The sequence below is a fragment of the Oxyura jamaicensis genome, chromosome 1, assembly GCF_011077185.1.
Source record: "Oxyura jamaicensis isolate SHBP4307 breed ruddy duck chromosome 1, BPBGC_Ojam_1.0, whole genome shotgun sequence".
Taxonomy (NCBI): Eukaryota; Metazoa; Chordata; class Aves; order Anseriformes; family Anatidae; genus Oxyura; species Oxyura jamaicensis.
In genome coordinates, this window is record NC_048893.1 from 140,086,354 (window position 1) to 140,112,542 (window position 26,189).

Sequence of the window (26,189 nt, forward strand, 5' to 3'; positions counted from 1 at the left end):
ATTCTCATACCAATAAATCTGCATCTCAGATGTGCTGTGTGGTGCCCCTGAAGTTGGACAATCCTTGCCACCCTAACTGGGCTGTCAATGAAACCATCTAGGGAAAGTGGAGGGGATATTAGCATGACTAGCTTGTGAACACTAAGCACTGTGGAGTCAGGGAGCATCTGGAATCTGCAGTCTGGATCCACACCCTCGGAAAAGCATCTTTGTCTCACAAATGAGATGTGTCTTCAGAATCTGCAGCTGAATTAAATATCAGCTGATTGCTATTTAGAAATTTAAATGAAGTAAAAAAGTGAGAAAGAACCTCATGTAGGCATGTCAGAGCTACACAGATGCCTAAGCAAATCCATCCCCCCCAGCCAGCTAAAACAACTGGCACACTAAATGGTCATGCTGCTGTTATGATAGTCAAAGGACATGTAAGACAAGGTTACTAGAGAGAGGTCGTATTTTCATCAGACTAGATAATATTCTTGGAAATACTAGAGAATACTTATGCACACAAGCTCTTGCCTCAAATACAGATAAAATCTGTTAATAGACTACAATACTGTTTACAAGAAATCCTTAAATTTTTCTGTATTACCAGTTTTGATGGAGTCTCAAAGACCTTAAGTTGACTGCCCATAGGTATCCAGTGTCGTAGGAGATTAATGGGGTATTTGAAGCATTTGCCACAAGACCGTCTCCTGGAGACACACGCTCCTATAGACTGGCCGAAAAGTGTCGGACAGGATACTCAAAGATGTCTCAAAACACATTAAATACCTTTGTGTAGGTAACTAAACCTATTTTTTTTCTAGCTAAAGAGAACTGGGCTTGACTCCCAGATTCTGTGTTGGCTTACAAGACAATGTTTCTCCACACTTACCAGAAGGCCTTTCAAAATATTCTGCCAGTGGTTTTATTATGATGTAATATATTCTTATCTCTTGTTCCAAAACTGGAATGACTATATTTTTGTATCTAGCCTTAAATTTTAGTAGTTGTTTTCAGAGTCTCATCATCATCGTATGCTTTGTGCAGAATAAGGAGATTATGAGCAATTTCAATCTTGGACTCACATCAGCTGTTCTCTCTCCAAACTCACAAACTATGAAATCTGTGCCATCCAAAACATCTAAATATGGAATTAAGGCCAATGAATTTGTCACTTGCTGCCATTTTTTATAAATAATCAACTAGTTGGGGATTTCAAGCTACAGAATATGGTGGTAATCAGAGGATCCTTTGGTTTCACTTCCAGTATTCACTAGTAAATACCTTTACAGTAAGGATTTTAAGAACTATAAATGTTTGCAGCTGTGGACAAGCAGAAGGGAAGAGTTTCCCTTCATTGTCCTTACATTTTCTCCTTATTTTATCACTGTCTTTCAAAACAAATTTATCCTACTGATCTCAGAAAAAAAAAAATACTTGAAGCCATGCTTTCATGGTAATGTGCCACCATTTTTTACTGTTGCTGTCTCAGAATATGCAGAGTATATAAACTCAATACACACCAGTGTCACTGCCCTATCATTATGAGTTAACCCAATGAAATTATGATGACTGAAGAAAACTTGAAGTATTTTTTTTAGTGAAACCAGAGAAAAGGTCAATATTTTTTTCCTTTAGAGACCAGCAGAAGAGATGTTATCCCTAGTACTAAGCTGATTTTGAAGAAGGGTAAACTGAAGAACAAAACACAGAGAGCAAAACAATCTGGACTAACTGGGTCTTTGTCAAAGAGAATTGGTAAAGTCACAATGATTGTGATTGAAGGCAGTAATAACAGTTCCCATAGGAATATAAAAATGTAACTTAAACATCTTTTATTTTCTTGAAAATTTAAGGACAGCTGCTGAAAGCAGGATATGACTATTGTATGGACACTCTTAACTTTGTACAAGAATCCTCATCCCCGGTCTGTCTACCCAGCTTACATGTTGGTGTGCAGCCAATTCTCCACCTTGCTGTGCATCTCCAGCTGCTGAAGCAAGGAGACTGAGGTGGCGAAGGACAGTGCAGGTGTACCTGTTTAACAGTCATGTTGGGGGGATCATGACAGCAGGTGTTCCCAGAATAGCTTCCACTTGATTCATTTACTGTCTCTTCTTCTGGCTTTCCCTAGCAACTTTTACTTTTTGTTAAATGAAACAAGGGATAATATCAAACATCCCAGTTTAATTTCTGGAGCACCACCAGAACCTCAGAATGTCAACCTCAAATGGTTGCCATCCAGAGCACGGCAGCCCACCTGTTCTTCAATGGCACACACTGGCAATTAGTAATGTTGCCAAGCTGCCCTGAATCAAATTCACTTAAACTAAAGGAGATTCAGAAAAATTAATCAGGTATGTAAACTGCCCAAAGATTTGCTTGTGCTGACAATTTTCTGTTTTCTTCTGGTACAACACATTTTTTGAAAACTTCAAAGTTGGCAACAGGAAACTGAACTCCAAACCCAGCTATCTTTTTAACCAAGCTATCTTTAGTAAGCAGTTACATCCAAAGCTATATCAGGTAATGAAGTACAAATCAACACCTATAGAAGCAGAGTTTCATGCTGATGAAAAATCACAGAAAGTATGTGAATTTGGAAACCGTGTTTGTTTTTGCAACTAGATGCCATAATGGAGAATTTCAAAGGTACACCTTTTACAAGTGACATTGAAAAAATGACCCTTTTTATTCCTTATTTTCAGTTAGGCATCTCTAAAGGAGGTACTCTCCTGTTCTCTCTCTGAACATGATTTTAACAGGATATTTTGGTTGTTGCTGATGTGTTTTTTTACCCCCTCTTTTCTTTTTCTTCCTTTTTTATTTTCCTCTTTTTTCTCCCCACTCCACCCTCCAGAAGAAGCAGCTCTTAATTTACATTGATGGTCTAAACAGAAGAGTTATGACTTTGTGTATTTTTTTGAAAGTAATGGTATATTCCTGATTTATTTAATGAGAAAACTCTTGGTTTATTTCATGAAATAGTTTTACTTATGCTGGATATTAGAATAAAATATTTTTATTTGTACAACAAATGATACCTAGGGCTTCTCCAAGTAGTCTTCCACAGGGGAAAAGTTTCTATGAGGACACTCCAAAGCAGCAATTTTTCTGGGATCTTTAACGATAGGTGCATCAGTTTGTCTGTCTTTAATCCAGGTGAAAAAGCTGACAAATGTGATTACATAATAGGTTAAATCTAGCTGAGGTGGAATAGTATGACTATCATGATCACTTCACAGGCTTTAACTGAGCTCTGTAGATTTAAAAGACTCTTTTTAGTAGTTCAGCAAGAACCAGAGCTAAGAGATGTTCAGCAGAGCAAGGCGCTCTCCAGAATATTTTTCTTTAGTATTTTTACCCAATGATTCATTCCCCACAGGCATTTTTTTTTCCTTCTATAGAAAGAGCAAAGCAGTAGGAGTAGTAGTAGATAGTAGTAGTAACAGAAAGACACTGTATTATATAGTTTTCAAGCCATATGCTATTTCAGTGATAGATATATTTCTGAAAGCACAGATTTCAGCATGCACTAGTGCCTGTTTGAGTTGCAAATGCCAAGAATACAAAAGATACACGTGGAAAACATGGTCAAGGCAGGCGACTGACAAATTACACCCAAGACACATCTGTTACATTTTTGACAATATTAAAAAAAAAAAAAAAAAATCACATCGCTGATCAGATGCTGAACAGGTAGCTACAGCTGGTTACTTAAAATAATAATAATAATAATAAAATAAAGATTTTCATAGCTGTAAGAGTGCAAAGAGCATATAGCCCAACCTTCTTCTGCAGCAGCACCCTGCGAGCAGAGATGCCCCGGCAGAGCCCGGGGGGCGTGCGGCAGGGTGCAGCCCTGCAACAGGGAGGGGCAGCCGGGGGGGACGGGGACGGGGACGACGACACACACCAAAATGCAGGGTGCTGAGTGCCTCCCAGCTGCCCTCTTCGCCCCCCCATGGCCCGGGTGGGGGCGGCCCGGGCTGCAGCACCGCCCCGTGCCTGGTCCAGCCAGCAGGCAGGAGCGGGTCGCGCGGTGCCTCGGCTTTTTTTTTTTTTTTTTTTTTTTTTTAATTGTTATCACTCCTATTATTCTCGATGCATTTATTCTCCCCCGACACCCTGAAGTCGGGTGTCTTCGCAGCCTGCCCGGGTGGGGAGGAGGAGAAGGGAGAGGGAGGAGCAAGCCCCCCGCATCCATCCCGCGGAAAGTGAGCCGCGGTGCTGCTGCGGGGCATCACCTTCCTGCACATCTCTGCTCACATCGCTGCTCAGGACGCCTTTCCTGGAGACTTAACTGTTCTATTATTATTATTATTATCATTATTATTATTATTTTCTCCCATCAGTTGCTCTGGATGCTAGATACTGGTGAGTTTATCCTCTGCTTTTCTATGTCATCTCCCCCTGATATGTGTAAAAAGTTTGCAAAGGGCAAAAGAAATCATAACCCGAGGTCTGGGCAGTTGGGTGGTTTGGTTGAAGAGGATTTGGCTTTTGTTGGGGCAAGGCCTAAAAGTCTGGGGGCTGAGAAGGTACTCGTTGCTCTGCTGCAGGTCGAGGCTCTGAAGAGTAGACACTTCTCATCACCTCGGCACAGATCATTTACTGGTAGAACAGGGATTTCTGTGTGAGAAATTCTTCTTTGCACATTGGAGGAGTTGCTTTAACTTTTAAAGTGCTAACTAAAAGTAGCTTGTACTTCAGAAACCATGGTTCTCTCTCTCTCTTTTTTTTTTTTTTTTTTTTTAACACTTTTCCCACACCATTAGCATTTTCCCTTGAGTGACCAGTGTGATCTTCAAAGGTGATGGACCTCATAGCGTGTATGCTGTTGGTTTTGTTTTTGTATCCCTTTTGCATAACTATACTTTCCTAAAAGTATGTTTGTAAGTCTGTATGCAAGAGGTTCTGCTGCAGACAGCGAGTTTTGGAAGCTGGGAGTTATCTAAACTTCTGGACCATAGAGTCTCCTCTCTTTATTATTTCTGAAGACTTACATCTGGATGTGTTGCAGTGTGACTTAGGGTATGGAAAAAATAGTCCAGAACAGATGGGGGTTTTGTTCTCAGTGTTGTGAAGTCCCACATAGTTTTTCTTCTTTCAACTTTCTTTGAAAAATGTTGTTTCAGGTATTTTGTCTGGTTGTGGATGCTTGTCATTAAACATAATACGGTTTTGCCCCTGGAAGACAAGGTTTAGTGTTTAGAAACTCAAAAATATAACATTCTTTTTCTCTCTGCCCTTAATTAGATTAAACACTGCATATCCATAAGTTAGGCATCAGGTCATGTAATTTGTACCCACGCCATAAAATTTCAACTGGGATTGTCTTTGAAATATTATGAATATTTTTAAATTATAATTTTTGAGTCGCAAGATAAGTTCATAAATTAATGAAAATCTATTTTAAAATTGAATTTAATATTTACTCAATAGTAGGCTGAATAAGGATGTGTGAATATGTAAATATAATTTTTATTATTATTTTTATTTTTTATCTCCCCTATATAAGAGAATAATGTATGTATAATGTAAGAGAGTAAAGTAAGTTTTTTTTAAAAAACAAAATGATTTTGAAGTTTGATTTTATTTTATGAAATTGTGTCTGCTGTTAATATTTAAAGTGAACTAAGCATGATTTTTGGCATATTGCCTTTACAAGGGAAGATGATAATCTTCCAATTAAAAATAAAGAATGAGTTCATTTGGAAAAAAATAATAATCTTGAACCCTTAAACCTGATATGTTTTCTACATTCATAATTTAGTTATTTTGGGTCAAAATGAGAAAAGAAAAACAGCTTCACTGTTGCAAGATACTGCTTAGACTAATGTGTGTTGGCAAGTGCAAAAAGAAGACTTGCATTCTCAGTATCAGTGCCTGTATTTTCAGGAGCTGGTATAACATCTTTTGAAACCTTTTTTTCCCCAACAGACTGCTTCAGAGAAAAGTGCAAGCAGTGCTGGATGTCTGTTTTGTTGTATGCGTAGATTACAAATGTCAAAATCAGTTACCAGATGAAGCTTTTAACAACTGGTGACATTAAATGAACTTTTGGCCTGTTTCACCTGGCCATATGTTCTGTATCATTTTGGGTATATTTTCCATTCCATATAAACTTAAACTAATTCAGGGGAACAACTGTATATTCATTTATGTGTTTCAAATACAATTGCAAGATGTTTTTTTATAATTATTATTGTTTTTGTTTTTGTTTGTTTGTTTGCTTGTTTTTCTGTTTTGAGAAGTAGAATTGGCGGAATTAGATAGCATTCAGTCCTGCATGCTCCTCAGACTATGAGAAACTGGGAGTGTTCAGGAGGTGGAGCTTGGACACTGTGGGGTACAGTGGGTCACAAGTAAAGTGGGATAATAAAAAGTAGACTCTACCAAAGCAAAGTATGTGTCTGGAGGAAAAAGAAAACAAGTGAAACTTCAAGCGCACATCTTCAGGTGTTGTTCAGGAATAACATGTATTATTCAGTTAGATGCTAACACTAAGTAAGAATTGGATCAATTCTTACTTAGATCAAGGTAAATGGATGGGAGTTTCAATCTTTATTGAAATATGAAGTTCCACCCAGATCCAACCCCCTGCCACAAGCAGGGAGACCTTCTACCAGACCAGGTTGCCCAAAGTCCCAACCAGCCTGGCCTTGAACACCTCCAGGGATGGGGCATCCACAGCTTCTCTTGGAAACCTGTGCCCCACCATCCTCTAAGTGAAGAATTTCTTCCTAACATCTAATTTAAATCTCCCCTCTTTTAGTTTTAAGCCATTACCCCTTGTCCTATTACTACAGTCCTGCATAATCACTACACTCCTTGATGAAAGAGGAGGAACCTGGGTTTTGCCTGCACATGTGGTATGGGACTGTTGAATTATAGTCAGCTGAGTGTCACTCAGTGAGCAAATGTCCTTTTATGATTTCTGTAAATATGATTTTTTTTATATTCATTTAAAAATGCATATGTATGTGCATATTTAGTAACTATGAAAAAAATATTTTTCATTACTTACATTTTGATGTTAATAAAAGATGCATATATAAAGTTACATTTTCTAAATAGATTTTAACCTTTGGCTTTGTCTAACTCCATTGCTGTGGTGCTTTAATGATAATATTATCCCATGACAGTCCAAACCCTTGGCCTGTGATTATTCTGGTGAACTTAATTCCGACATAGAAGCATTTATGATGGTATGCTGTAATCTTTGCTACAGATTATCTAGGTGTAACCCATTCAGTTTGGGGAGGGGGAAGGGGGAGGAGCTGCATCTGTGCAAATTAATCTGTGTGTAAATCAGACTTAAGTCTCTCCACATTTTATAGCCAGATTCTGCAATATCGTTTGGGGGGAGCAGATAAGACTGAACTAGTTGCATCCTCAATAAACAGTCATGTGCAAACAGATTTGACAAAACTGTCTTGGAAGTAATGGGAAAATAATAGATTAATTTTGTATAAGATAGAGGATAAGCAGAATTATGAAAAAAAAAAAAAAAAGCAACCTCCAACTAATAAGTTTTTCAGTTCGTTTCTCTATACATTCTTATTTTTCTGTGACTTTTTCCTTCTGAAGCTCTCCTTCCACACAGTGCCACAAAGCTTTGTTCCTATGCACACACACACCTTCAGCTGTCTCTCTTTTCAGTTGTGCCATTAGTCTGAGAAGCACTCAACATCATTGTTTTAATGAGTTGTTCTTTAATTTGTGTTTTGTTCCACTAAACTTTAACTCTGTTCCTTTAAACACAATTGTGAGTAAAGGTAAAATATATTCTCAGTTAGTCCCAATTAGTTTCCCTCTATAGCCTGCAACTAGAATTGTGACAGATATCTTTTTAATTTTCCTTCCTTTTTTTTTTTTTTTTTTTCAAAATTGTAGAAAGAGGATTACAAATGTTCTCCCTCTTCAATTTGCTACTTGAGACCCTCACCAATTTAAATTTACCATGTGCCTTCTAAATGGAGGAGGAGGGGGTAAGCAGAAAACATCAGCTTTTCAGTATCTAAATGACCAAACAGTGGAAGGTCTGCAAAGTGTATGTAATCTTTTCATCATTTATTTATCACAAGACAAAGTTAAGACAGACTGCATATATTATAATTCAAAATCACTGTAATAATGAGACATGTTATCATAGTGACTTTGTGAAAGCAGGGAAATAGTAATAAGAAATACTTGCTGTAAACATTTACCATGCCAAACAGCTTTGATAGAAGAAAAAAACAAACAAACAAACAACAACAAAAACAAAAAAAAACGAACAAAAAAACCCACCCTCTACATCTTCAGTACACTCTGAACTCTCATCTTTCCAATTGGTTAACACATCTTTTTTTCTACTAATCAATTTGCAAAAAGCAGTAGTTAGGCATAGTGAAACAGATGCTGCATCTTGAACTCTGTGTAGTTGTTCTACAACTACTTGACTCCTGAAAGAAATGTTGTCATATTTTTAAATTCAGCGTGCTATGGGTATTTTTTTATTATTTGTGTGTGTGTGTGTGTGTGATGAGGAGTGGAAATTCTTACATATATCTATCTTTTTTTTTTTTTTTTTTTATATATATATAGAAACACTGGTGTAGATTTAGCCAGCCTTCTGCATGGTTGCAGGCAAAACAGTTCCACGTCCACATTAAGCATGCTGCTGTTGCTTCACAAAATACACACACACATTGCATTCACTGTGTGGATCTATACAAATTCATGTCTGTGGTAGGAGAGATATGTGAAGCTCTGGATGTTTGTCTACTTTATAAATAATGAAGGTGAACACCTGTCCACTGGTAAATGTAGGAGGAGTGAAATTGATATCACAGCTTTGCCAACCTTTGTAAGCACATGGGAGCTTCAGGGACTGAGCTTGAAATTATTCTTTCTGGGTAAAGAAATAAATTCTCCTCCTAAAATTTTGGTTGCAATTAAACTCTAGCCAAGACTAAAGCTTGGTGGATTGCCTTGATGTAGAAGATGATACAGCTTTTCCTCTGGGAAGCTGATGTGAAAGATCTATCTTACATGCATTTTCGCTTCTGAGGAACTTTACTAGAAAGGTGAAAATAGCCTTTTCCATTCTAAACTGAGAGCTAAGAAAAAACTTTTGAATAGCAAAGGAAATTTCCACAAACTGATTTTGTTGTTGTTGAAAATCAGAGAAAAGACAGAAATATTTGCTACAGTTCAAAGAGGAGAAACTGTACATAAATAATGTATTAAGTTTGGTCTTCATATGGAAAGGGTGGTTTTGTCTTTACCATTCGTTTTCTTCTCTTTTCTTTTTCAGAAAGATGAGTTAGCAGAAGGAAAAACACTAGCTACTCATCGGTAGGAGGGCTGCCCATTTGCTCTGAAAGAGACCATATGGAAGCACCTTTTTAACATAGCTTCCAGTCTGACCCTCCAAAAAGATCATCTAACATGATTCTGGGTTTAAACAGAAGATGAATTTGAGGTGATTGCTTGTTTTTTTTTTTTTTTTTTTTTTTTTTCTTTTTTTTTTCTTTTTTTTTTCTTTTTTTTTTTCTGCCCTGAAGTCCCAAGCAGAACTGACCACTGAAAGGAAGAGTAGGAAAATATTCCTGTACTACAATACAATATTTCATGCCTGAGTAAACATCCAAGAGATATCTCAACTGAGTAAAGCTTGCAAGAAATGATTTGACCTGTAATGGATGAACACTTCTGTGAAACTGCCAGAGGACTTCATTACGGGGCACTTGGTGTCTCTGCTCTCTCCTACCTGTGGCAAAGTCCGAAATGAACCACACTTGGACATACAACTTAAGCTTTGGTGCTCCTACAGAACTTGAAGAGCCAAGGGCTGGACTCTCACGAAATGGGCACACAATAGTGGCTGTTTTTCTTGGATTTATCTTGTTTTTTGGTTTCTTGAATAACTTGATTGTCCTCATCCTCTTCTGCAAGTTTAAAACCCTCCGTAACCCAGTCAACATGCTCCTCCTGAATATCAGTATCAGTGACATGTTAGTGTGCATCTCAGGCACTACCCTCAGTTTTGCATCTAACATCCATGGCAAATGGATTGGAGGCGAGCATGGTTGCAGGTGGTATGGATTTGTCAATTCCTGCTTTGGTAAGAATTCAATGATAATTCTCTTATCCTATTATTTTCAACACAGGTGCATGAAGCCACTCAATGAGTTAGCTGACTCATGGTGTATGGTAAATAGAAGGATGCTTTGGTTCCCTTGTTATGGTAAAACACGTGAAATTCATGGCTTAAAACATTTGAACTTCAGGCTTTATGAAACATAGAAAAGAGATGATAAATATTCCTTAACATATCCTATTTTTGAAATAACTTATTTTTAAGAGCTGAAAATGGCATCTAGAAAGAGGCAGCACACTAAAAGGAGTTTGACTAAGTGAATAAACATACATGGTACTTCCCTCTTTCTCAGGAAAATCTGTGGCAACAGTAAACAGTCCTTTCAGTGCTGCTTCTATCACAAACAAAGCCTCATGAAAATACTCCATTTGCCATTTGTAATTATCTATTGATCTATAACACAAATTCCCTTTTGTCCCAGATAATGACAGTTTTCGTCATTAGATGCTTTCTGTTCTTCCCCAAAGCAAAATCTTTATTTTAAAATTACATGATGCAAATCCAATAACAAATTAACTTACAGGAATAGATGTCAGATATACTCAAAGCGTTCATCAAAGCCAAAGTTAAACAGTCTCTCTGCATTCATCTTCTGTCCAGATAAAACTTTTCCTGCAACAAGTTCTTGTAGTGTTAGATTTAAATTTTTAACTTAAAATAATCATGTTAATTATTTAAAAAATAAAGAAAAGATAAAACAGAAGGAAAAAGCACAGTCAGAGGGCAGATTTTGTCCCTTCAAGTTGATCCATCACATTACCAAGCAGTGAGTCTTTGTGCATTTATTCCTATATTCAAAAAAGATCTGCCAAGGCAAGACATAAACTGTCCTGTGGGTATAACAGCTAGACATGATCCTATGCTCATCCAGACTGGAGGACCCAGCTCTGTGTTCTTGCTTTGGTGGCCTCCAGGCCACCAGGACAGGCCTGAGCACATCCTATTTTTTTCTCCCCCTCTGAGGTTGAGGTGCATCTCATACCAGTGCTTTGTCCTGAGCAGCACTCCCACAGCCCTTGAAGTAGAGTCAAGCCATGAATTTAAATACATGTTTTCTGCCTGACTTACAAACTCTTGCTGTTTCCAACAGTGTGCTTTCCTCTGGTGCCCTTCCCTTCCTCAAACTTGTGTTGCGCTAATGACAGCTATTTCAGCCTGGCAGTTTCCTCTGGGAAGCTGCTGCTTTGTCCAAAGTGACCTCTCAGGAGTTAGCAGTGTTGTATGATATAAAAGCATAGACTTCAGTAATCCAAAAATAGACCACATTATCAGCAACACTTTTTTTTTTTTTTTTTTTTTTTTTGGGGGGGGGGGGGTTTTTATTTTTTATTATTTATTTATATTTTTTATAATATATAATTTATATAATTTATAATTTTTATTATTTATTTATAAATCTGTGCAGATCAGAAAAACATCTTCTTCTGTGTTTCCTCTCTGTTTTTGTGAGTCATTAATATGATGAGGTAGTCTACTGGTCCATGTTGTCTGAAGCTTTAGCATACAGCTTTCTCACAGTAACTCTGAAGAAATATATTCAAATAAGATGCACAGGGGTTTTGAATACATTCACCAGGCCTCTGCTACTGCTTCTTCATAACTGTAACTTCATAACAGAGATGAATTATTCAGTCACTAGTCTTCTCAGGGAGAAAAAAGGGTAGGACTGGATTTTCTCCATCCTTTGATTTACCTTTGTTTTTTATTATTAAGGAGTGGGATGCAAAGATTATATTTTAAGACAGGATAAAAAAAGTATGTGTTTACAGGAGCAGGAAAAAGCTGTATTTAAGGGATGAGGAAAAAAATTATGTTGAAGATGCCTTTCGAGCTTGTTGGCTTCTGTCAGAATACCTGTGTGCTGCTTCCCCAGTTACTGTGGAATTAAAGCAGCAAATGGGTCAGCTTCTCATGGGGTAACTTGCTTGTGGAATGGTTCTTCATATATACTGTATAAATTAGATGGATGGCAGGACAGCAGGCTTCCATTCTACAGTGACACTTGTGCCCATGCAAGAGGTTGCAGTAAAGTTCCTAAAATTGGTTAGATCATCAAAGAACAAGCAAGCAGACAAAAACACAAAGCCCAGAATGCTAAAGTTGACTTGAGCTTCCCTAACTGGCTCTACTATCAGCAGGTTGTCCTGAGAGGCTGGGACAGCTTGACCGCTGGCAAGTATTGAACTGTGCACATGGAAACTTTTCCTAAGAGTGTTAAAAAACATTATTTTGCAATTCCATTTGCAAAGTCTTGCAACACTCACAATACTTGTTATTATTATTCTTTTATTTTTACTACTGTGTATAAAGGGTATACTGAAGAAGTTTGCCTTCAAAATTATAACTAAAAATGTTCACTGGAAAATTACATGAGTAAACATGAGTAAAAGCATAAAATAGTAGCAGGTGGCTTAACATTTAGATGTCTCCATCTGCAGATAAATACCATTGCTCATCTGCTTTCTTGAAATGGTATAATCTAAAATGTGTTAAAGAAAAACATAGGTATAGGGTAAGCTGACAGCATTTCAGTTCTTCACAGCACTTGAAAACAATTCCCAGGTGTGTGATTTTTCTTGTATTCCATGTGTGCTTTGAGCATCATAGGCTGAACAGGGACTTGTTGAATGGAATGGTTAATTTTTTTTACAGACTTTGAGATATTATTGATAAGAGGGTGGGGTGGGGGCAACAACATCTCATTCATTGTAGAATTCTTTTCTTTGTCTTCCATGGACTTTAGAAAGACTGTATACAATTTACAAAAGTGATTCAGGAACTCTAGAGGAGGAAAAGTAAATTCTATATGGTAAAGTGGTGGTTTAAGACCCCACTGATTGATACCTTGTAGTTACCAAAGATTAGAAAGTTATTTGTCAGCAAGAGGGTTTTTTGACACTTCTGTCGACCAGCTTAGATCACAGCCTTCCTCCTGACTGCTATGGATGCCTTGTGAGTGGCAAAGTAGGTTAGATTTATAAACATAATTGCAAGAACTAAAAGGACTACAAAATAATATCTACTATATAAAAAGCTGCAATATGAAAGGAACATGTATGAACAAATAAATGGCAAAACCATATAGACTGGGAGGAGAGGGTTTATTTGTGTGGTTTACACTTTTTTTCAATCCCTTAGCTATTCTTCTAAAAACTTATATGCTTTCTATTCACTGAAATTTATCTTACACTCCTTTGTGCCTTGAGTCTGATTGTGGCCTGCCAAAGCTAAGAGGAATTGCCCTAATGCTCAGGATCCATAAGAAATATGTGTTGTCGGAAAGTTAATTAAGAACTGAAGTTCAACATCAAGCTCTGTAAGAGTAAACCCTTTAAAAATATATATATATATTTTCACCTCAAGGGATAGAAGTCTGTCCTACTAGGATAAACTTCATTATAAAACCAGAATTTCAGATTATATCACATTAAGTTCACTGGCTTCAGTAGAACTGTACTCTCTGGTAACAAATGAAGATATGTTTTTTTTTTGTTTATTTGTTTTTTTCTAAAACACATAGTAATGATGATGAAGATGATGATAAACCAACAACCTTTAATATTTTCGTAAACCATAAAGAAATCTGTAGTGGGCAGCTAAGCTTTATGACTTGACTAATATTTGATGATATGCAAAACACACCTACGCCAACTTCAAAATGTAAAAACATTTTAAAAATGAATTCACCTTTTAAAGGGGTTTTGAGAACGACTGAATTTTTCATAGTTGTTTTTCTCCCTCACACTTTGTTTTGTGATGCTATGAAAAACACCTTCTTTCTGTCTAAAATTCAGCTGAGAGTGAAGGTCTTATACCCCAGGTCCATAGCCTGGAGGAAACAGCCAGTGAATGTAGGAAGATTAGTTTTTTTCAAATGCAAATGCATGGCCACAGATCACTTATTTAGTTTGAAGTGCCTTTTCTCTTTTAAAATCACAAAATTATTTCCCTTGGAGGTGATCCAGAAAGTAGGTCTAATTCTCTTCCCAGCAAATTTGACAGTGCAATGGACATTGATGTTGCTTACTGTGGAATCGAGTTGCATAGTCTTTACTGGGTAATTCATTGGCTACCCCAGGCACTTAAAAATCATGAACTAAGAACCAGTACCAGGAGGTTCCTATGAGTACAGTGGAAAAAATATGGAGAAGGTGTAGGTGTTTTGTTTATTTGCTTGCTGTTTTCCACACCTCTACTTTATGATTTCAAATCATTCTTTGAAAGCAGATGGTTTAGAAAGTAATGGACAGTGCAGATGCTGATCAATGAGCATGTAATGCGGATTTTAAGGAGAACAGTAAATATCATGAGACTTGCTATATCAGCATAAGAGCTGCTGGGAATTCATTCGAGGAGCATAAAGGATGGAGTTAGGGGAGGAACAATGTGGGCTGTTCCTGCTGTAAATGATTTTGCCCTAGTGCTTGTGCCTGTTTGCAGCTCCATCAACTAGGTCACTGCAGTGGAAACTGCACATGTCACAGAGTTGTGGAAATGGATGTATTTGCTAAATTTGCTCCTGTTACCCACCACTTAGCCACAGTTTGACAGGTTCATGGTTATACATTTAAGCAAACATTCATGTTTGCAGGGGACACAAGGACAGGATAGACACATTTTCCTAAATGAACTCTGAGTAAACTTTGCAAGCAGGCTGAAATAAAAACTGTTAAATATATCATGGAACAATTAGGCATTAGATTTTAATTTAGAAAAAAAAAAAAGACAATATTCTGTAAAACACTCACAAAGAGACCATACATGCACAACTGATATTGCATCCTAAGATTGTGATGCAACTTTGACCACCTCACACATACTCTCTCTATTATACACTTCAGATCTCTGGACAGATGAAAACTTTGAGAAATTTTTCATCTTTTCCCAAGATATTTGCACCAATGTAGACTTCCCAAAGTTGTACGGCAGGCAGTATTTGGATGTGGATAACTTCTGGAATTCATTTTCAAAATTGCTATGTTATGCCATATCAGGATTAAATATTAAGTATATTAATTCATGTAAGACAGATGATACCTTCTCCAGCCCAGGACATCCAACATTAGATTCTGTAAAGTTTTGAAGTACATCACTAAAAATGAATTTTTTGTTACTCTTGAAATCTTTGTTCATGTTTGCAGGTGTCTGCTGATTGTTTTCTTTCTTCCTCAGTCTTCGTGGTAATTAAAAGTTGTGTGATTTGAGGTCACATCTTCCATACAGCAACATGTCCTTGTCCTGTATTGAAGAGAGTGCTCCACTCTTAAAGTTGTTCTAACTGAAGTAGTGTGTGTTTATATCTTTATGACCACTGATGAAACAAAGTCCTATTTAAATGAGGACTTTAATCCTTTTAGAAACCCGATAGTACTGTTCAGTCACATTAAAGCAGTTATGATTTATTCCCCTGTAAACTGTCAGAGAATACATTTAAGGAGAAACAGAGATGTTCATGGTTTTGTTTTAAAATTTAGTTCCCTTGCAACCTTAAACAAATAATTTCCTTCTTAATCTGTTGCCTTGATTTTTTTATGCTGTGTCTTAAACACACTTCACTAAAGAGGTACTTTGAGTATAAATATGTAACACAGTATAAGCTCTCTGCTCATGCGATGCAATTGAGAAATCAAGATACCAAGTGAAGTGAATGGCTTTTCTGAGAGAATGAATATGGTGTTTTTGTTTGTTTGTTTGTTTTCCCAAGGGTGAAAACATAATATTCTTTGACTTGATTCTGCAAGAGCTCAAGACTGAAGTTGTCTGAGCCCTGATAGAGTAAGTTCTCATGTCCCAGTGTGAAATACTCTTAGCAGCTCCTTACTTGGCTCCTGAATGTGGATAACTCCTTTTCCAGGTAGGCTTAGGATGGGATTTAAAGTAGTATTCCTATAAAAAAAATCGTCAGGAAACACCACTTATCAGTAATGTTTAAGAAAACTTAGTTTTCCATCAGAACTCAAAAAAGTTCTGTATTTTAAACAAATAGACTTTGTTGTGCTTGTAGTCAATAGGACCTATGCAAACTTTTCTAGGACCTATGCAAACTTTTCTAGGTATTTGTTCGATATCAGAATTTTTTGCTCTTTCAAAGAGAGGGGCAAAGAATAGTTTGCCTAACAAACTGGAAGGCATCAAAGGTGCTTACAGCTCCATTATCTAAAAAAGGACAAATAATATCATTACTTAGAGGGTTTTACTGATTTTAGTATGATATTACAACTGATGGTTGGTCCTGAACTTTTCTGCATAATTTCAGGCACCTGATATTGATTAGGCCGTATAGTAAATGGAAACACACAGGTACTTATTCAGGAGATAAGTAATCTGAATTCCTCTTTGGCATCCCCTCTAAGTTAGGCTGTAAATCTTTTTATTTAAATAATTAATAAATGAGGTAACCACATATTAATAAATACAATTCTAAGAGCCATATTTACATGGAAACATGAAATGCTGAACACTTTAGAGATGGATGGCAATCATCTGACTAAAAACAAGTATTTCCCAATTACTCAGTCTTCTTTCATAATCAATAGGAAAAGAAATCTGCACTGTCAGAGTACAAATTGTCTGACATACTTCAGATATTCTCCTCAGGGTGACATAAGCTGTCTTAAAAGTGACTCTTTGTCTTGACCAGTTTTGAAAGGAGCCAAGGATCACAAACTCAGGGGTGGATATTTGCTTTGTACCTCCCTGCAGCCATGAAATGACCCTCACCACCAAAGTTCTTATTGCTTCTCTTGGCTTTATGTTATTTTGTCACTTTTTCTTATAATTCCTTTCTCAGTTCAGTGTCCTTTTCCTGAATGTTGGGCTTACTTCTTAGCTTATATCTAGTTTTTCTGGGCATTAAACATCATCCATGTTGAAATCACTAGTTGCACAAGAGTGAATATTGGAAAACATTTGTCATGTTTCTATATAGAGGTTCCCAAATCGCCTTTCAGAACTTGACCACACATTCATCATGATGGGAACATGCTGTCTGCTTTGCCTACAGATAACTTGGAGAGCACAAGTATTGTTTTATTTATTTATTTATTTATTTATTTATTTATTTATATGTGCAATTTAAGAACTTGAAGCAGAGAGTCAGACCCAATAAAAATTGTAGAGAACCAAATAAAGAAGACACTTAAACATGCTAGAAAGTGTCTGTATTACCGGGAATGGTTCCTTCTCCCTCTCTTGGACTGGGCAGCCCCAGCTCTACACCAGCTAAACAACTGACTGCAGTAGGTGCACTAGAATCCCCTCTTTTCCCTCTCTCTCCCCCTCCCAGCCCTTTAGCACAGAAGAAATACAAACAACATGGCTTAAACAAGAGCTGAAGTGTGCTCTGAACAGGTCACTGATCCCTGGTGGCTCTTCTACATGCACCAGCAGGCACACGTAGATTGAGTCATGCTCTCCCTTGACTGCCACAGCTAATATTTTCCACTGCTATGTTTTGTTGTGTGATAATCTATAGTCTATTCACCTAATGCCTGACTAAAAAATAGACCACAAAAACCATGCAGAGATTTCAACAGCGAAGGGTGGACAGCAGTCTGTGTATGTGTGTGCCTGGGAGGAGGGACAGAAGAATAGCAGAATTCTGTAAAGCAGTCAGTAACTTCCTTGGTACCTTTTACACATAGTTATCAGCTGTATATATGATGCCAACTTCTGTTCTGGAAGAAACATTCTGCCCATGCCCAAAGTCTGTTTCTGTGTGTGTGCAAGTGACTTCAAATGTCTGCCTATGTTTAAGACTTCCTTATCAAGCAACCATACCTGTGGTTCAGTTGCATATTTTTAGTTTTGGTTCATGGCTCTACATAATAACCATGCATTACAGAATGTTAAGAACTTTGTGCAAGACAAGATACAAAATAAAATCACTTTGCATAGGGACCCGAAAGGGGCTTAAATGAAAATAAATAAATAAATAAAAAATAAATCAGATTTCTTGCAAAATTATTCTGATGATGAAATGAGTCTAAAAGGTCAGGACTCTAAGCTGTGTTAGAAATGATGGAAGAGCATTTCTGTTAGACAGGTTTAATCATGTGCATTTGCAGACCCTGTTCCCTAATCCTATGTCACAGCATTAACTCAGGCCATGCTGTGCCTGATGTTATATTTCTATCACTGCAGGAAAAAACAGAAACCAGCTGTGTCTGTAGTCAGGCCACATACACGTGAATAAATATGTTATTAAAATGTATCTGGTTTTCTTGTCCCTCAGTAGGTAAAATGAAATAAACTTGAGCCCAGTAAGTAAACAGTGTTCGCTCAGAAAAACTACTTTGGAGAGCACTGGACTTTGCTTGTGACAGACTGTTGAATATTCTATTTAACTATGTATGTAATAATCTTGGTAACTCTGGGACCATCTGCATGCTGCCAGACCTGAATTCAATATTTTTTGTTAAAACTTGAACTTTCCTTGTAGTCCTGCAATCTACCAGAGAGAGGATATTATCTCCAGCTATTTAAATCCAAGTTAGATAGCTAGTGGCTTTTTCTTAACTGATGACATATATTTTCTATGACCATTTCTTTTAGAAAGCATTGAAGCAGAATGCTACATCTTCCATTCTAGTAAGGGAATTAATAACTACTGGTTTTTCAGTGATAAAGCAACCAATACAAAATTGTTGGCATAGTTCCAAATAATGACATAATAAACCATAATTAGCAATTTCATTTTTTCTCCCTTTTCTCAGCTGTGGCCAATACTTTACTTTAAAGTAATCATCTTTTTCTTTTTTTTTTTTTTTTTTTTTTTTTTTTTCTATTAGTGTCTGACACTTTTGTGTTTAAGAATATCTATTAAGATGAAAAAATCATTTGCAGTAATTTGTGAAACGATTGTGTTGATTTGGAAAAAAAAGAAAAAATGTTTTTTGAAAGCGGAAGCTATCCTCTTCAGATTTGCAATTTTTTTAGGGATCAACACTAGCTGCAAAGATGTTTCTGAAACCAGAGATTCAGTAAATGTCTAATAAGTTAATAAATGACAGCCTCTATCGATTTACAGACTGCTTATTTTTTCTGATGATTTCACAACTAAAATGACTCACTACTTAAATGATCCAAATGTCTCATATTGCTGGAAGGTGTTTTTTTTTTTTTTTTTTTTTTTATGTTATTTTTCCCCAGACTACTAAGTCAAAATGTCCTCTGGCTGCTGTAAATTTTTCCATAATTGATACTGGCAGGATGAACGCCTGAGATCTGCAAACAACAAATGCAAGGGAGCATCACTCCAGGTAGCCACTCCCTTAACCCACTGTTATTTTTAGATCAGAATTTAGTGGAATAGTTCAGTTGGAAGGGACATACAAAGATCATCAAGTCCAACTTCCTGACCATTTCAGGGCTAGCCAAAAGTTAAAGCATATTATTGAGGCATGATCCAAATTCCTGTTGAACGCTGACAAGCATGGGGCATCAAACACCTCTGTAGAAAGCCTGTTCCATTGTTTGACCAACCTCACAATAGAGAAATCTTTCCTAATGCTCAGTCTGAACCTCACTTGACACAGCTTTGAGCCACTCCCACGTGCCCTGACATCAGTGCCCAAGGAGCAGAGACCGGCACCTCCCTCTGTGCTTGCCTTTCTCAGGATGTTGTAGAGAATGCTGAGGTCACCTCTGGTTCTCCAAGCTATGGAGTCTCCCTGTGCTTTGACTCCTGAGTGGTTTGGAACCTGATTAATGCTCTCTCTCCCTGTTCTGTGCTGTCTTAGTGTGGATTAGGGCTGGCAGATGAGAGGGTGTTCACCTATAAAAGGGTGAAGCCTTAGGTTCTGAGTGGGTGCCTGACTCCCCTAGGCAGCATCTTTAAACTGCTGTGTTGTACCTCTGAAAAAACTTTACATGTTTCAGCTGAAGGTTTCTCATGCCAGCTATCAGCCTCAGACTCAATTTCTGTGGGCAATTTCAGCTAATGACTTTTCCCCAAATGTGGCAAAATTACATTATTCCTGCTTGTAGTTTCTTAAGCCCATTTCATGTACAGCCGCCAATATATTGGAAGTATCAACCTATGACCAGTTACAAGCTTTCAGTTTTCCTCATGAAAGTATAGCAGCTACAATGCAAAAAACTAATAACTCACAGAATCACAGAACTCACAGAATTACAGAATAACAGAACTGAAGGGGTTGGAAGGAACCTCAAAAGATCATCAGGTCCAACACCACTGCCAAAGCAGGGTAAGATTACTCACTGGGGTAAAATGTGAATTTACATATATTCCATAGTTTTTTATGTTCACCTCCTGTTAATTTTCTAGTTTAGTTTATTTTTATTGTATTTCCTGTCCTTTTTTCTTGCTGTTGTTTTATTATTATTTTTTTATATTGGTTTCACTAATGCAGTCCAGAGCAGAAAATAAAGGGTAACTTTCTAACAGAAGAAAACATAAAAACATGTGCAGTCTTCAAATTAGTCAACAGACAGAAATCAGTTTAAGTTGCATTATTTTCATAGAGGTTTGTTAGAATCAAAATCTATTCAAGACCAAATGACTAACAGTAAGAAAAGGGAAAAACAAACAAAACACCCTGAGTTGATTGTGTAAATTTTTCATAAAAAATTGTCTGATCATCTCTAGATATCGACATCTACATAAAACTTTGTTTAAATTAGGGCTCTAATAATTTCTAAGATTCAAAACAATTAATTTATATAAGTATCGTTTTGGCAATTACGTTTCTAAATGTTGTCCAAGCCTAGTACAAACCTCTGAGATAGTACTGAAATAGCACACTAACATCTGGCAAGATTTGCTTTGAGCTTAGAAATGGTATGAATTTTACAAAAACAGAGATAATCCCCATTAACTTGCACTTATGAAAATTTCAGAACACACAATGGTTGGATACTGTTGAGTCTTCTTTAGACTTAATTTTTGTATGTGCACGCACATTGCAACATTATCGTTTGCCAAATTTACAGTTTGTGGGTAATTTCTGTTCTGCACTCTGACTGTTTATGAAGTTACCAGGGGACCTCTTTATACTGACACATTTAATCACCCTAATGAATTGATGTAAGCTGCACGGGCACTGCACAGCAGGCAGAATGAGGCCGAGCATTCTGGGTCAAGGAGCTCACACAGTGAGCAGGAGGCTGATCGAGGTCCCTTTGGCTGATCCAACTCTGCCTGGGTGCATGCTCAGTAGAATTTCATTAGAAAAGATACCAGGGCATGAAGTAATATAATAGGGGTGGCAGATTACAAACTCTGCCTCTTAATGGCAATAGGGAGAATCTACATGACACGTGGAGGTGCATTATGTATATATTCTGCACACTGCCTCCAGTGCACAAAACAGCTCTTCTCCACACAAGTCTGTGTAACAGGTCCAAACAGTGCTCAGTTTTATCAAAACAATTAATTTTTGCTCCTTTTTTTTTGTCTGCTGACTTTTCAGGGAAAGAACATCTGGCAGCACAAGAGGACTGCAGTCCAGCAACAGCTACATGAGGATGTCAAGGATTGTTTTACTGGGTATATTTCTTAAAATTGATAGTGTATTTCTATCTAAAATCCTTGTGAGAAGCAAAGAAAGAGGAATAGGATGAAAGGCTGCCAGATAAATATGTCAGTCAGGATTTAAATGGGCTTTTTTTAATTGTTAGAAAGCAGGTTATGAGGCAAGACAAAGCCACGGCTTAATATTCTTTGTGATAAGAGCAGAAAGGAGACATACCACCATCTGGTTTCCTCCACATAGCCTTTTTTCTCTATTGGTCAGTACATCAAGGGCTGTTTAACAAGGAATTTGAGGATGAGAAAAAGTAGGAGCTTTCTAAGTGTTAATAGCTTCTTTGGGGTTGGGGACTCTCAAGCCTTTGGGAAATAAATATTAATAGTAGAACAAGCGAGTAGTGGTCCCTAAGTACTCTGTAATAATTTCTTCCTGTTATTTTAATTACTAAATACTAGCAGTGCCTTGCAAAGGAGTGTTTATATCCATGCTAATCATTTGCCATTTTAAAATGTTGCACAGCTACACTCCTACAATTCTGAAATTAAAGTTATGGTAACTTTCAGCACCCAATGACAATTTTGCCAGTAGACAGTCCCAGCAGCCTGTGATTTGTGGTGTAGGGACTTCATGCCTGAGGTGGTACTGTAGAGTGTGATAAGTCTCCCTGGATTTATCACCCAGACTGAGTGTTCTTTGGAACCCTGCAAAACTTTGGTATTCTCGATATAATGCATCAAGGAGTTCCACACACCAGCTTTGCACTGTGCAAAATAAAGTACCCTTTCCTGCTTGTTTATCCTGAGTCCACAACAAGATATTTCATTTGAAAATCCAGTTCTTATATTATGAGAAACACTAAATAATCAACCCCCATCCACCTTCTCATGTTCTCTGTTCTTTTCTCTGTTTTACTTTTCTATCAATCTCTGATGTTTGCTTTTCTACATGCCACTGAGCATTGGTGCTTAGTAAAAGTAGTTTTCATAAAGTTCTCTATCATAACTCTCTTTCCAGAGCAGTAAGTCAGTCAGAAACAATCACTGTGTATTTAAAGCTAGTACAGTTTTTCTCCACATACAGCAGTTTACATCAGTATAGCACTTCATCTGCTCAGTGACTCAGTTTCATGAGGTTGTTCTGCAATGCTTCACAGTCAGCTTTGTTGATTTTGAGTTATTCAGCACAGTATAATCAACAAATTTCACTCTTGACCATTTTTTTCAGATCATTTATTAATATGATGAATAACACAGTGCCTTGCACTGACCCATAGGGGACTTTGCTGGTGAACATTTTCCATTGAAAAAACTAATTATTTTATCCTGTTCTTTATTTCCTGGCTCTAATCAATTATTTATCCTGTGAGGATCTGTTATTGCAAGGCAGCTTATTATCCTTAAGAGCCTTTGGGCTAGTCAAAGCTTTATAGAAATCCAAGTAGGCTTTATCAAATGTATTAACCCTGACTACATGACACTGTCAAGAACTATTAATAAATTATTCAGGCTTGGCTTCTGACCATGATAGCCGTGACAGCTTGTCCCAGCTTGTCATTTCTCTCTATATGTCCACTACTTTATTGTCTAGTGTAATTTCTACCAATCTATCCAGTGTTGCAGAATGGACTTGTTGGTTGAATTAAATCTGCTGGAAAAGGTTTCTGTCTGCATCAGTTACAAATCACTTGTTAATGGATGTAGCAAAAGATTTCCTCTTCTGAGTTCCTTCTGAGGGTTAAGGGCTGGAGAACACTGCTTCTTCTCACTGCACATCCTTCTGGTAGCAAAGCCATCTTGGATAGAGATGGGAGCAGCCTTCTCCTCTAGTCTTATTTCCCACCACTGTAGCACATGAGGTTGTTGGTCTGTAATAATCCACAAGAAACTCCTGGCCCAAGAGCTGTGTAGAGCCTAGTCTACATATTTTGACACTGCATTCATATTAGCAGATATATCACCAGTTATTGACTCGTTCATAACTAGGTATTGCAAAAAGCAATTTTACCACTAGACTTTAGGAAAAAAAATCAGAGACGTAAATATTTGTACTGTGTTCCATCTCTAGGAATGATAGCTGACAAAAAAGAAATCGATCAATCAATCAAACAAAAACTCACAAGATTTTAAAATCATTAAAAAATTCTAGAAATATAACTTTGATGTTAAGAATAAGTGGGTGCGTTCAGTGAAAGAGCAAAGGTTCATGTGAAGGAAGCTTGGTGGGGATGCTTTGGTCGAAGCTTGGCTCCCTGACTGGCATGAGAAGACACTGTAATTTCACCTCTTTGATAACTCGCGATATCCTGTATCTACATACCCTAAGTCTACATGCTTCGTGTTAAATCTGTGCAGGTGCTTAGCATTAAGGAATGTCCAGGGTGGTCTCTTTTGGAAAGCAAAGGACCATTCCTGTCAGGAGGTGATGGAGGTCCTACAGGGCAGCTTGGGCAGGGACGTGGAGCTGCTGCCTTTGTACGTGAGTGCCCTGAGAACATCCCCATGCACCACTGTACAGCCATCTCTGCTTCCTACATGCTCACAAGCCCCCTAGACTTTTCCTGAGATGTTGCTGTACAGGAGCTCCATCTAGTGCTGACAATGTCTCTTAGTCTGACTCCCAGAGGCAGCTGGATAAATACACTTATACGGAGGCAGCCAGTTTAGGAGGCTGAATTTGCAAATGCTCACCCTGCTTTCCAGAATCAAAGGCATAACATATGGAAAGTGAGATTGAAATTAATATTGGTGGTTTTTGTTGTTGTTGTTTGCTTGTTTGTTTTTGTACTGCTGGTATCATTGAGATGCAAAAGGGAATTCTTTGCTATAATTATGCCGCCGGAAATAAATTGTTGTTTGGTTGATGGACAGGCATGTTAATAGCACAAAAGCATAGTAATACCCAGAATTAAGATCACCATTAATGTTCAACGTACACACATTTAAAAAATCAGTAACAGAGGAAATAAAGGGGAAAAAAAAAAAAAAAAAAAGGATTTTTTCTCTATTAAAACTTATGCATACGCTCTATACTGAAGATATCACCAAAGACAAAAAGAAGGACATATCATACAAAGGAGGAAACACAGAAATGCTTGCTGAGAAAAGAGCAGGAAAGGTTTACTGAACAGGGCCAATAACATTTGCTGTAAGATTTGTCCCAGAAGGCTTAGATGCAGCAATGGTTTCTTTCAAGCACCATCAGAGTTAAACTGTTACTCCCATTAGAGATAAGCAGGAAGAGAATTCTTCAGGGAAGAGAAAGATTGCCTGCTCTATTGGACTCATGAATGCAAGTGATATAGGCAAAAGAAAACAAATTATTGCAGGCATTAAATAAATAACTATTGGTTTATTTACTTACATTCAGAGTGAATTATTGATATTTGGGGTGGCCTGTGTTATGAAAACCTATAAAGGAGTCATTTAAAAATTGGCTGCAACTGCCAATGTGTAGCAATTGTGGGAAATATTTTCTCAATTTCAAATCAGTACAAGTTCTTTTAATGACTTAAAAGTCAAAAGGAAATGGTGGTCCGATGACTAAAATGTATGGGCATTCAACTGGGATAAGCATCAGTAAATGCAAGAATGTATATATATATTTGATGTTTTATTCTATGTTTATTATAGAAATGATTACTAGGAATATCCAATTACAGCCAATTATGTATTGGAAGCATGCTCCATTCTCAGCTGCTTCTGTGAGTTACAAAATGTCTTACTGTGTTGATTATTATTACTGAACATTAAGTATTATTACTGAAGTGTAGATGGTGAACTGTAAAGTTCAAAGTAGTCAAGCTAGTGCTGGTTAGCTGTCCACTAAGGCTCACTTTGAGTCTATTTATCTTAGCTCTGGAAAGTCTTCTAGGTTCATCAGTGTTTCTTTTTAACTCTGGAAATGTTTGGGATCTTCTAACAAAATCTGTCAGCAGATGGAGTTTGGCCCATAAAACAGGTATATCTGTATTCTTTTGGATGGAAACGGAAATAGTAGATAATATACTGGCAGCCAGAGGGCAAGAAACAGCAGCCAAATATGGCTTCCACACTCCAGACCTGTTTGCCTTCCCTCTGAATGTTCTTTTTTGCTTCTCTTCACTTCTGTCAAAAAAAGCAAAAGCAAAAAAAAAAACAAAAAACAAAAAACACCAATCACCCAAAATTGATTTAAAAAAATAATTTGTGAAATTCCATATTCACAGTCCCTTGCTTGTTTCAGTGCTATAATAATGGTTGGACTTGATGATCTTAGAGGTTTTTTTCCAACCTAAATGATTCTAGGATTCTATACTTTTCTACCAGCCTTAGCAACTATGAAAGCTGATAGCAGGCTCTGTTAGTTGAGCTGTTTGTTTCACACACACACAAAATAATAAATAAATAAATAAAATAAAACTTGCAAAGCCTCGCTGGAGATCATATTTGAGATAGAGAGTTTTTTCCTTATCTTCACCATGAGAATGAAGGGTACGTTATAAGACTCAGAGCTAGAAAGCACAGAAAAATACTTTAAAATATAAAATAAAATAAAATAAAATAAAATAAAATAAAATAAAATAA

General features: G+C 37.2%; 1 protein-coding gene and 1 long non-coding RNA gene across 2 annotated transcripts in view; both read left to right on the top strand.

Annotated features, from left to right (window-relative positions):
* The first annotated feature begins 3,987 nt into the window (after window positions 1-3,987).
* On the top strand, window positions 3,988-9,406 carry LOC118161527. Its single transcript, XR_004748072.1, has 2 exons — window positions 3,988-4,362; window positions 9,290-9,406. It is a non-coding gene; the product is annotated as an uncharacterized LOC118161527 (long non-coding RNA).
* Window positions 9,407-9,529: 123 nt separating this feature from the next.
* LOC118161521 (pinopsin-like) overlaps window positions 9,530-26,189 on the top strand; it is an 82,712-nt gene continuing 66,052 nt past the window's right edge. The window contains exon 1 of the mRNA XM_035316982.1: window positions 9,530-10,099. Within this exon, the coding sequence (XP_035172873.1) occupies window positions 9,763-10,099 (337 nt within the window). The 5' untranslated portion in view covers window positions 9,530-9,762. The remainder of the gene's footprint in view (window positions 10,100-26,189) is intronic.